This window comes from Nanorana parkeri, unplaced genomic scaffold (genome assembly GCF_000935625.1).
Source record: "Nanorana parkeri isolate BGI_ZX_2015 unplaced genomic scaffold, ASM93562v1 scaffold802, whole genome shotgun sequence".
NCBI lineage: Eukaryota > Metazoa > Chordata > Amphibia > Anura > Dicroglossidae > Nanorana > Nanorana parkeri.
Window position 1 is genome coordinate 148,468 of NW_017307070.1, and position 12,052 is coordinate 160,519.

Below are 12,052 nucleotides of genomic sequence, written 5' to 3' on the forward strand. Positions count from 1 at the left end.
CATTATGAGGGGCTCCCACCATCCCTGTGCTGAGTTCCCGGGTCTGTACACCCGCTGTGCCCATTATGAGGGGCTCCCTCCATTCCTGTGCTGAGTTCCCGGGTCTGTACACCCGCTGTGCCCATTATGAGGGGCCCCCGCCATCCCTGTGATCTGCTCTGCCCATTATGAGGGTCTCCCCCCATCCCTGTGCTGAGTTCCCGGGTCTGTACACCTGATGTGCCCATTATAAGAGTTCCTGCCATCCATATGCCAAGTTACCGGGTCTGTACACCTGCTGTGATGGTGGGTTCCCACCATCTCTGCATCAGGTTTCCTGGTTCTGTTGGATGTATTATTTCTTTTAGAGTACAGGAAATGAAGAACACATGTTGGAACAGTATGAGCTTGTTGTTGAACACGGCTCTATGACGACGTCTCATCACGGGAGCCCTCAAGACCCATGAGAAGACATCGGGTGTCCCCAGCCTACCAGACACCACTTTATCCAAAACCTATGTACACTTTAAAACTGTAATAGAGTAGGGAATGGTTAAGACCCTCTGACCGTTTTTCTTTGCCATCTGTATCCTGTCAGGGAGATTCCCCTTCACTTCCTGTTCCAGAAAGGAAGAAATGGAAATCTCTCCATAAGTAAGAAGATTTCTCTGGATTTCCCGGCACTTTCTGCTGCATACACTTTATTCTACTTTACCTACACCGGACTCTTGGACAATTAAAAAGAATTAAAATTTTGGGTTCTGCCTTTAAATGATTACATCTTCAACACGGATTAAAAAGAAGCACTTGTAGAATTTTCAAAATGTTTTAATTCTATAACAAAACAAAAAGCATTTGGATGTTTTTTTCCCCCAAAAATATTTTTTTTGGAATAGAAAGAACTAAAAAGAAAGAGAGCTCAACAAAAAGTGAAGGTTCATTTACGCCCTCTCTTTGCAGGACGTGGCCTGCTGTCACAGGAGTAGCTCAGTGGCGGAGTGTGTCCCTTCCTGGCTCGGGTAGAGTACCGACACTGCGTCGGGGGAGGAGACAGAGGGGCGGCAGGGGCTATGGATGGGCTTCCAAGCGTCATATCCTCCAGAGAGGTCGGCGACGATGCCCTGCGCATGTCCAAAAGATCCCGCAACTCCCTCTGGCTGGCATTCTGTTGGATCGCCAAAATTTGCAAGCTAGTGGCCAGTTTGGCGATGTTGGCGTTCATCTGGCAGAGCAACTGGTTGCGGTCCGTCTCCACCTTCAGCGTTTTTCGAAACACGGAATTGTTTTTGTGAATGCCCATCGTCAACTGGCACAAGTCTAGGTGCAGAGTGTTCATCTTTGTCATGATCCCCTTACGTAAACCCTCCTGGATGTCAATGAAACTCTTCAGATGCCCCTCAATGTTCAATGCACTTGCAGCGGATGGTGGTGGTGGTGGAACTTGGTCCTCTTTAGAAGGTGGACTGGTTGGGGACACGGGTCCCTGGGTACAGTTCGTCCGCTCTGGCTCTATGATCTGGTCACCTGTCTCCAGTGGTTTGCTGGAGAGACACGAAGTGGAGGCCGCGCACGAATGCTCCGTCTGTAGACAACAGTCCGTCTTCACCATTTCCGCAGAGGACGATATTGGGATTTCATACTCGGGTTTGCAAGCCGTTTCCTCCTCACAGTGCAACTCTTGACAGCATGAAAACCCTAAAACGGCAACGTGCAGATATTAGAATATAGGAGTTTTAGTTCGGGAGATAGACAATGCAGGCGCTCAGACAAACAACACTTCCTACTTTTAGTGCCAAGGGCCAAAAGAAAAAGAAACCTCAAAACAATCGGATCAATAATCCAAAATAAAATAAAAAACAGGGAGAATACTTGGTCTCGCATTAAATGCTGAATGAACATAGAGGGGTGGACTTCAAGTTCAAATATAGGAGGACACGGAAACTTATTTGAGAGGCAATAAGGAAAAACTTGGACTTTTTCAGTCTTTTTGAGGCTCCAATGCGTTTCATCTGGTTTAATACACAAGATATAATAACATATTAGACATATCTACATAACACTAGGCTGGAACCAATTAGAGTCCATACCAGGCCTCAAGGACAACCTGCTAAATGGACTATGATGGACTCTGGCTCCCAGACATGATGTTAGGACAATGTATAATTGCACCTTCATATCTCTCTCAGTGCTACACCTAAATGGAGAATTCTTCCGACCGCGCTCGTACATTCCATAATACAAAATGCCCACTGAAGCTCTGATTTGTTAAAGTCTTGCACCTGACCACAGGTCAGGTGCAAGACTTTACCCAATCAGGGCTCAGCGGAGGAGGGGCCTGAAGGAGAAAGTTCTCCATCAGGTCCCCCCCATGCTGATTGACAGCAGGCGGGTGCAATAGCCAGCTTGCTATTGCATTTTACAATATCCAATAGCAGGCTGGGTATGGCTCCCAGCCTGCAGGCGAAGTGGAGGCAGGGGGGCGGGGAAGAGGAGCCGTGGCCGGACCGAAGAAGAGAAGCCGACAGACCGCCGGGAAAGCGACGGACCGGAGGCCGGGACAGCAAGCGGACGGACCAGGGGACCGGGACAGCTGCGGAGGTAAGGGGGGCAGTACACAGTATTTATTACATGTACCGGCAACTGTATGGGGGTCGAACATTCAACCCCCATACACTTGCATTGAGTTTGAGTTCCTTATAAGGTGCAGGGATGCACTGGAGGCCCAGCAACCAAAAATGCACGCTGGGACCCCCAGTTGCTGGGCCTCCAGTGCGTCCCTGCACCTTATAAGGAGGAGTAGGCTACCTCCTGGTACACCTGCATGCAATTTATCAACTGCATAAATATGCTCACACTTGGAGACTCATATAGAGTTAGGACCACACTTTGCAGAGGTGCCTTGGCGCGGCGGTGCGGCTTCTATATATTTTTGGCCAAAAGTTTGCGCAACTAAAACCTCTGATTTTAAAGCATGCTGTTAGACGGGGTAATTTGTTCTGTTGCAGGCCAGCTGGCAGGTGCGCTGGGGATTTTTTGTGTTTTGTATTGATGAGTAAAAGGTAACCTAGTAATGTTCTACAACTCAGAACATAACAAAGGTCCTCGGTCTTCTATCAGCCGTGCGGACGACTCTGATCGGTTTCATTTCTTCTTTAGGTGATGACTTCAGAGAGAACTTTGCTTGTAAAAGCCTTTCCAGGGATCCAGACCTTCTCCTCCGGACTGTAGATGGTAATTTGAAGACGTCTGAGCATATCTTCCTCTCATTTCATTCCCAGTTGCTGAGGTTGCACGTCGTCAGATACGTCTTAGTTTTGGGACAACAAGCAGATTACAGCCTCTGTCTGGAGGTCGCTGATACGGAATCAGTAATTACAGAGGGGGGGGGGGGGAATGCTGATGTAAAAAAAACAGCCCAATAGTCACAATAACATCTGTGCTGGATGACGTAGCTGGTGGAGCTCGGTCCTCTTTAGAAGGTGGAATGGTTGGGGACACGGGTCCCCGGGTACAGTTGGTCCACTCTGGCTCCGTGATCTGGGACACGGGTCCCTGGGTACAGTTGGTCCACTCTGGCTCCGTGATCTGGGACACGGGTCCCTGGGTACAGTTCGTCCACTCTGGCTCCGTAATCTGGGACACGGGTCCCTGGGTACAGTTCTTCCGCTCTGGCTCCGTGATCTGGTCACCTGTCTCCAGTGGTTTGCTGGAGAGACACAAAGTGGAGGCCGCGCACCAAACCTCGTCTGCTCACAAGCCATCATCCCCATTCGTCCGTCCTCCTTCGTGAATACTAGTTGTGCCCTAAATTTTTTAGAGAGCAAACTACAAATCACAACGGCAACAAAACAAGAATCACAGAACCCCGGGACGTGTGCAGTCTGGTGTGTAGGAAGAGGAACAGATCATAGCGGAGGTGGTGTGCAGAGCTCAGCCATGGATGACCTAGAAAGTGGAATCGGAGATTGTTTGGTAGCTGGAAAGCTGCGGTCCAGTCCTGAATCCAAAAAGAAGGAACGAGCCCCAATAGGGAAGAGTCCGGGGGGACTAGGAGCAGCAATGAACTTTATATAAGACACGCACATCGCTTATAATGTACAGAACGGCCTCAAACACAGCTCAGCTCCACAGAAGGAGGAGTTCACTTATCTATCACGGTCCAACATTACAAACCATCAGTAATACATTTGCATTGTGCACCTAAAGGGGGTGTGGACCTTTTATACAAAACCCATATCCTTCAAATTTTAAATGCAAACACACACTTCAGATGTGGACTAATCCAACTTCCTTCTGACCCTTCTGTGCCCCGGTAAAGGTCCACATCGTTTGCACCTTGTAAATAGAGTTGATAAGTACTCTCCTTGCCGCACTCCTTACCAACATGTCCCTTGTAGTTGGGTGGGGGGAGCTCGCAGTGACCGCGGATGGCGCCGCGCATGTCAGCAAAATTGCAGAAATGTCACCAGCACACCAGAGTCCTTTTAAGATGGCAAAAGCTTCATTTATTGACATTTTTTGTCATATGACCAACTATACAATAAATTAAGCTTTTGCCAACTTAAAAGGAGAACTATGTGGTCAGGGCTTTTCCCCATAGTTCTCCTAAGGGTAACAGGAGGACACAAACTAGCGTTCTCCCGTCACCCTAGGCTCAGTATATAGAGAGCTGTAGCTGTATACTGAGCCGGAGCGGATCCAGACATCGATGTCGAGATCCGCCCAGCTGCGTGAGTGACAGCTGGCTCTGCCTATCTAGAGGCAGAGCCAGAAGTACCGATAACGGCACTTTATATTTTTTTGACCGATACGGCTGTCGAGATCCCCAGCAAGCGCGATCTCGGGCAGCAGCATCTGTCGGAAGCTGCAGCTTCTTGTGAGCCAACGGGCGCCTGTAAACAGCCCGCACATCACCTCCTCTGTCACGCTGCCCGCCTCCGGACCCCTGCTGAGACACACCCGTTTATACATATGGACACACCGACACCCAGCAGACACAGAGCTGACAGTGACAGATCTCCGCTATGGATTGCAATACATTGTACAACACATGCTCCCTTCCCCCCTCCCGCTCCCTACCTTTATTTGGACTGTTCGGTAGGCTCGGCCCGTTCTTCAGAGGAGGTTCTGTTATCGTCCCTGTTACACAGAAGAGAGTGTTAGCAGTGACAGACAACACCGAGTCCTTATAACCCGACGAGAAGGTGCAGAGTGCCAAAAAGAATGACATTCAGAGACGAGAGATACAAATCCGATTCTTTTATTGAAGTAGCAATAATATGCCAACGCGTTTCAGGGGCTTTACACCTTCCTCAGGGTAGAGATCAATAATGCCATAATCAAATCAAATACGAAAAATAAAAGCTGGTGTATTATTATTCTCCTCGTGTTGCATTAACAGTGATAAGCATTGCATAAGAAAAATATGAAAATGATGATGACATCGATTGTTGTTCTATGTAAAGCCTCGAGGAAGGGAGTCGACTTGACCTTGAAACGCGTTGGAACACGATTACTACTAATATTAAATGAAAAGAAGTAGATCTGGATCTCTCTCTACGAATATTTTTTTGGGCACTCCTATTTGCTCACCTAAATAATGTTTAAATTTTTTTAAGGACAGAAAGCTTTAATTTTTTTGGTCATTTTCATAAAACACCCCGTCTAGTGTTTTAGTTTTATTCACTATATTAATGTAAGGCACAGTGACAGCAGAGCTGGCAGGTCTGTTTGTAAATAAACCCACCTTGATTGGCTGTCACGGTGATCACATGATCAGAAACCATTCAGTATGGTTCCCTATGGTTGCTCGTCTTATGTATAACCCTGAGGAAGGGAGCGGACTTGGACCCTGAAACGTGTCGGCACACCATGACTACTACTATTAATTAAAAGGAATTGGATCCGTCTATAAATATTTTTATGCTTCTAACGATTTTGCCGACCTGAATTATTTTTACAGACATATACAGCTTTTATTTGGCCATTTTAATGAGCGCCCTGCTATTTATTTTTATGGTGAGCTGCAAAGCGGACCCATGTGATCACCCCGATTGGCTGCCATGGTGATCACATGATCAGAAACAATTCAGCCTGGCTCCCTATGACATTATGGTCCGATTGTTCTTTTTATGTAGAACCCTGAGGAAGGGAGTTGACCCTGAAAACGTGTTGGCAACATTACTGCCGATATTAAATGATAAAGAATTGGATCTTTGAATCATTCTTTTTGGTTCTTCTGATTATTTGGCCCCCTAAATGACATTTAAGGACATACAAGGCTTTTATTTGGTCACCTGCCGGGGATGTAAATCTACAGGCTGCAGCTGGGAGCCATTTATGCGATGCCGCCATTTTTTTGGTTGGAATCCCTCGTACCCGATCAATACACGAGTCTGAACAGGGCATACTAATGGCACACAATATGGCTGCCCCACCTGGCCGGCCCTTGTTGGAGATTTCGTTGGCCAGCCTCTCGAAGTACTCGGGGAGGTCGGAGTACTCTGTGCCGTAGGAGATCACTTTGATGCCCTTGTCCAGCATGTTCTCCCTCAGCTTCTTGAACTCGTCTACGTCCTCCCGCCGGACCAGCATGAAGTGTTCCAGGTCCGACTTGTGCTTCACCGCCTCCAGGAACAGGGCCTGGAAAGTCGTGTCGTCCACGGTGCGGCCGCAGCCCAGGAACAGGAAGGACTTAGTCTCGTACAGCTTCTGGATCTCCCGCTGAGGGAGGAAGGAGGACGTTAGAACTGGAAGATCCCCGCGCCATATGATCTGATTGAGGACGTGCAGCCGTGTACCTACTCCTCCAATCCTCCACTGGTGATACCTCCTCTGACTAGAGTCCTCCCCTTGTGATACCTCCCCTGGTGAGGCCTCCCCTGACTAGATACCTCCCCTGGTGATACCTCCCCTGGTGATACCTCCCCTGACTAGAGGCCTCCCCTGGTGATACCTCCCCTGACTAGAGGCCTCCCCTGGTGATACCTCCCCTGACTAGAGGCCTCCCCTGGTGATACCTCCCCTGACTAGAGGCCTCCCCTGGTGATACCTCCCCTGACTAGAGGCCTCCCCTGGTGATACCTCCCCTGACTAGAGTCCGCCCCTGGCGATACCTCCCCTGACTAGAGTCCGCCCCTGACTGAAGAGATAGGTCAGATAGAAGACTGAAGGGGAGGCCGGAGGTCAGATAGAAGACTGAAGGGGAGGCCGGAGGTCAGATAGAAGACTGAAGGGGAGGACAGAGGTCAGATAGAAGACTGAAGGGGAGGACAGAGGTCAGGATTAAACTTCCTGCACTATTTAATGGCTAACACTGTACATTTCTCTGTCTATATGTAAGATACCAGAGGCTAGCTGAAACAGCTGAAGATGGAAGTTTCCGTTGCCCTTAGCTACACATACAGCTAGATTACAGATGGAATGTCTCCAGTCCGGGTGATAATAATCATCTGAGCGCCTGCCGCAGGTAGCAGACACTTCCCTACATGTAATATCAGACACGGGGGAGGGAGCTCACCATGACCTCTGTATTGCGCAGGACGTTCTGGTAGCCGGCCGGGTGGAGGACGATGCCGCTGGGGTTGGTGTAGACGCCGTGGATGTGAAGGACGCTGAGCTTCTTCTTCTCCTGAGCCCATTCTAGGACCTGGCGGGAGAAAAACTTCAATATCTCGGTAAAGCGCGATCTGTGCCATTGACGGGTGATCACGTTTCTTCCTACCAGTCTAATAATACAGGTGAGCCAATAAATGCTGGAGAACTGTGCCATGTGACTGCGGCAGCCAATTTGATTGGCTGACAAGCGATGCATGCTCCGTGGGCTGCCATGTTTCTGGTTGTCAACCGACTGAATGGCAGAGGCATGCTCTATACAACCTGCAACGGCATTAGGTGGGCATGTTGGTGACTCGTAGACGCATAGTCCCAAACTTCTCGGGTGATTTTTGAAATACAAAAAATCAGCAGAAAAATAACAGCAAAGGGTAGAAAGGGAGGAAGGAGTTAATTAGGGGTGATGAGGGTTAATTAGGGGGTTAAAATAGGATTACATTTATTTAGAAGAACTTAACTTGTAATGTCTCAAAGGCCTCGTTCACACGGGAATCGGCCGATACGTACAGCTCTGTGCTGCGCGCACGGCCGTATGGGGCAGCTCCCGGGAAGGACAGGTTCTGCGTCTGCCCCCGTCCTTCTCTATGAGACTACGCGGCCATACGCCCCCCCCTACGCTCACCCCAAGTGGAGGTACAAAGGGGTGTGGGTGTCCCGGCTGGGATCCATCCGGTCAGCATACCAGTACGCTCACTCGCACGGATGTGCAGGGTGGATGAGCGTAGGACGGCGTATTCCCAAAGAGAAGGACGGGGCTGCGTACTACCGTGTTTCCCCGAAAATAAGACACTGTCTTATATTTTTTTTGGCTCAAAATAACGCACTAGGTCTTATTTTTTTTAAATGTACAACAATCCACAATTACCGGTAGAAGATTTACAAGACAGTGTCAAAGTTAAGAATATGGTGATCAGGGCAATCAGGGGTGTCGTACCTTTCCAAGAGCAATTTGTTAACCATTGCTGGCCAGAATGAGTGAAGCGCACTTTCACTATTGATTACTCACAGACGGAGTACATTTGGTATCACTCCGCCTGTGACAGGAGGCGGGGCTATAGAGGAAGCATCGGCTTATGCGGCTCTGCTCCCTCCGCTGCCGCCTCGCTTCCTCTAGCGCTGGCTTCGTTGGCCCCGCTGATTCTCTCCCGCGGCTCTTCAAATTCCCCCTTTTGCCACCACCGGCCCAGGGATCGGTCACAACTAGGTCTTATATTTTAGCAATTCCCAAAAATAGTACTAGGTCTTATTTTCGGGGGAAACAGGGTAATCACACGCAGCACCCGTCCTTCCCGGGAGCTGCCCGATACGGCCCCGCACGCAGTTCGGAGCTGTACGTGCCGCCCGATTCCCATGTGAACGAGCCCTGAGTGATGTCATTGTATTTAGTTTTTCATCCACATGTAGAGCACGTTTGAGTGACACAGGAATCCTGAAAACTTTACAAATAAATCTAATCCTATTTAGCCAATCAAGTTGCCCCCACAGTCCCATGGCACAATTAAATGGTAAATACAATGAAACAATATACTGATACATTGTATTTACTCCATGACACTTGCAGGCTGCGGTTGTCATTTTTCACAGGGGCACGGCCGCCTCTGCTGCGTAATACAAAGCAACTGCGTAATACAAAGCAACTAGCCGATCCTAAAAACTTTGGTGCAGTTTTTTAGGACGCCTCTCTCCAACGTTCCAAATCCTGAAATGGTTATTAAAAGCTGCAGATTATAAAAGATTAAAAGTGACTTTTGAAATTCCATGAACATGATAAATCTTCTCGGAGATGTCAGGGGTTGTGGTTACATTAAAGTCTGATCTCCGGCAGTGGCGTCACAAGGGGGGTGCGGCCCGCACCCGGGTGACACCATTGGAGGGGTGACACCAAAATGACTCACAGTATCTCCGGGATAACATTACCAAACATTCCTTTACCCCCCTCATATCCCTATGATCGGACTTTCATTGCCCGGCATGGCTGCGTTGGAGGTTACTCCATGGCGGCACATGTCATTCCTTCTGTCTCTCTGTATGCCAGGTAAAGCTACACATCTCCATCATGCTTTGGGATGTTACATAGTTAGTCAGGTTGAAAAAAAAAGACACATGTCCATCAAGTTCAACCTATAGCGATAAGAAAAAGACGATGGTAGTTCGATTTGTGGGGGTGGAGCTAAGCAAGAGTGGGTGGGGCTGAGCACAGACTAGTAGGAGGCCCACACTCAGTTAGAATATTTCCTCACGCTGTTCATTTCATGCGGATGAGATGAGGTCAGAGCAATGGCCGATCAGACTACACGGGGACCGGTCACCCGGCTACACATGCAGCAGCCGCAAGCGCCCGGTCCCCCACACAGGAAGTGGAAATAGAATGCATGTGAAGGATGACTTCTATAGGAGATCTGAGGAGAATGCTGCTGCTGAAAGGTAAAATGGAGGGAACATTGTTATATCTGCAGAACAGAATGCGGGCTTTAAAAATAAATAAATACTCGTGGCAATGGTTGGAGGGTTGATGATGTCATCGCTGCCTCCCCCAAAATGGTCCAAAGCCTGTATATGATATGTTATTTATTACATGCATTAGTCAGATCAAGGCACGGTTCCTCACCCTAGTCCAGTGCTGGCGAACCTTTGGCACATGTGCCGCAGAGGGCATGCACAGGCTCCTCTGGTGGCACGTGAGCCTAGGCAGGGGCTTCCTGCATTTCATGAAAACAGGGCTAAATGTAGAGCAGGGAAGCTACTGCTCGTTTAGTACAAATGATCTCTGCAATGCCGCCGAGATCCCTTGTATGCAGCCTGCAGGCCTGTCCCCCTCCTCCACTGTCTGCCCCCCCCCCCCCCCCCCCCACCGCCTCGCCCTCATCACGTCTGGAGTGTTACCATCTTCTCGTCGGTGAGGTCGATGGACTCCAGCTGCTTCCCCTGGTGATAGGCGTAGATCTCCAGGAGGTTGTCGAAGTTGGTGGTCAGGACCAGAGCGCCGTGCTCCATCAGCTGCAGCACCGACTGTAACAGCTGCTTGCCCGAGTCCTCCATCTTGGACTCCAGGTCATCGAACACCTCGTACAGACAGTCCTTGAAGAAGGTGGAGCGCACGTTGCTGGTGCGCTGCGGGAGGGAGAGAAGAATAGAAGGAAATGGGTTACAGATTCTACAAACAGAAATAGGATGTTATGTGTCTGAGCGCTGTGATCCTGCAGCACCAGGGTCCTGGGTCTAATCCCCACCAGAAATACCATCCACCTGGATTTTATATGACCTCCCAGTGTTTGCTGTTCACCAGCCAATCAACATTTTATGTATTTTTTTTATACTGTAAATAACACTTGATTGGGTCAGTAATCGGTGTGGTGGTGCTCCTCACAGGGACTGTAGGAATAGGACCTGGTATCAAGTAAGCAGTGTGTCAGTGCTCCTCACAGTAACTATAGGGATAGGATGTAGTGTCAGCAGAGTGGCAATGCTTCTTATAGTGGCTGTAGGGATCGGCCCAGGAGTCTGTAAGCAGTGTGTTGGTGTTCCTCACAGGGACTGTACAGATAGGCCCTGGTGTCACCAAGCTGTTCACTGGTGCCCTTCACAGTGACTGTAGGGGTAGGCCCGGGTGTGTGGGGGTGCTCCTGGGGTAGGCCCAGGTGTCAGCATGCAGTGTGGGGGTGCTCCTGGGGTAGGCCCAGGGGTCAGCATGCAGGGGGGGGGGGAGTGGGGGTGCTCCTGGGGTAGGCCCAGGTGTCAGCATGCAGTGTGGGGGTGCTCCTGGGGTAGGCCCAGGTGTCAGCATGCAGTGTGGGGGTGCTCCTGGGGTAGGCCCAGGTGTCAGCATGCAGTGTGGGGGTGCTCCTGGGGTAGGCCCAGGTGTCAGCATGCAGTGTGGGGGTGCTCCTGGGGTAGGCCCAGGTGTCAGCATGCAGTGTGGGGGTGCTCCTGGGGTAGGCCCAGGTGTCAGCATGCAGTGTTGGGGTGCTCCTGGGGTAGGCCCAGGTGTCAGCATGCAGTGTGGGGGTGCTCCGGGGGTAGGCCCAGGTGTCAGCATGCAGTATACACTGTGCTGTGTGGGCACTGACCGGGGACAGCTTCTGGATGAGGTCATGGGCCACGTGAATCAGGTTCTTGTCCTCGTGGAGACACTTCTGGAACTTTTTGCTCTCCTCTTCCTCTAGGAGGTCGAAGTCGTTGGCGGCGTCCAGCAGGGCCTGGATTAACCCTTTCCAGGACTTCAGTGCAGGCACCTGGGGGGCGACGGCGGAACTGATCCCCGTCCCGATCACCAGCACCAGCTCCTGCGGCTTCTTTGTCTTCAGGCTGGGTAGCAGTTTTCTGAAAGGGACAATATGGCGTCTAACAGAACTAGTACCCGAGTACTGACACCAGGAGCACATTCAGCCTAAAATCCAAAATTAAGCCAAAACCTTTTTTTATATATATATATATATATACACAGCAGGGAAGGGTTAAA

The 12,052-nt window shown here is 49.9% G+C and overlaps 1 protein-coding gene across 1 annotated transcript in view; it reads right to left on the reverse strand.

Moving 5' to 3' along the window:
- Positions 1–916: 916 nt before the first annotated feature.
- Positions 917–12,052, reverse strand: part of FAM118B (family with sequence similarity 118 member B) — a 27,445-nt gene continuing 16,309 nt past the window's right edge. The window contains exons 4-9 of the mRNA XM_018564971.1: positions 11,661–11,913; positions 10,477–10,704; positions 7,499–7,627; positions 6,417–6,702; positions 5,059–5,124; positions 917–1,674 (exon numbers count right to left, since the gene is read on the reverse strand). Coding sequence (XP_018420473.1) covers positions 917–1,674; positions 5,059–5,124; positions 6,417–6,702; positions 7,499–7,627; positions 10,477–10,704; positions 11,661–11,913 — 1,720 coding nt within the window. The remainder of the gene's footprint in view (positions 1,675–5,058; positions 5,125–6,416; positions 6,703–7,498; positions 7,628–10,476; positions 10,705–11,660; positions 11,914–12,052) is intronic.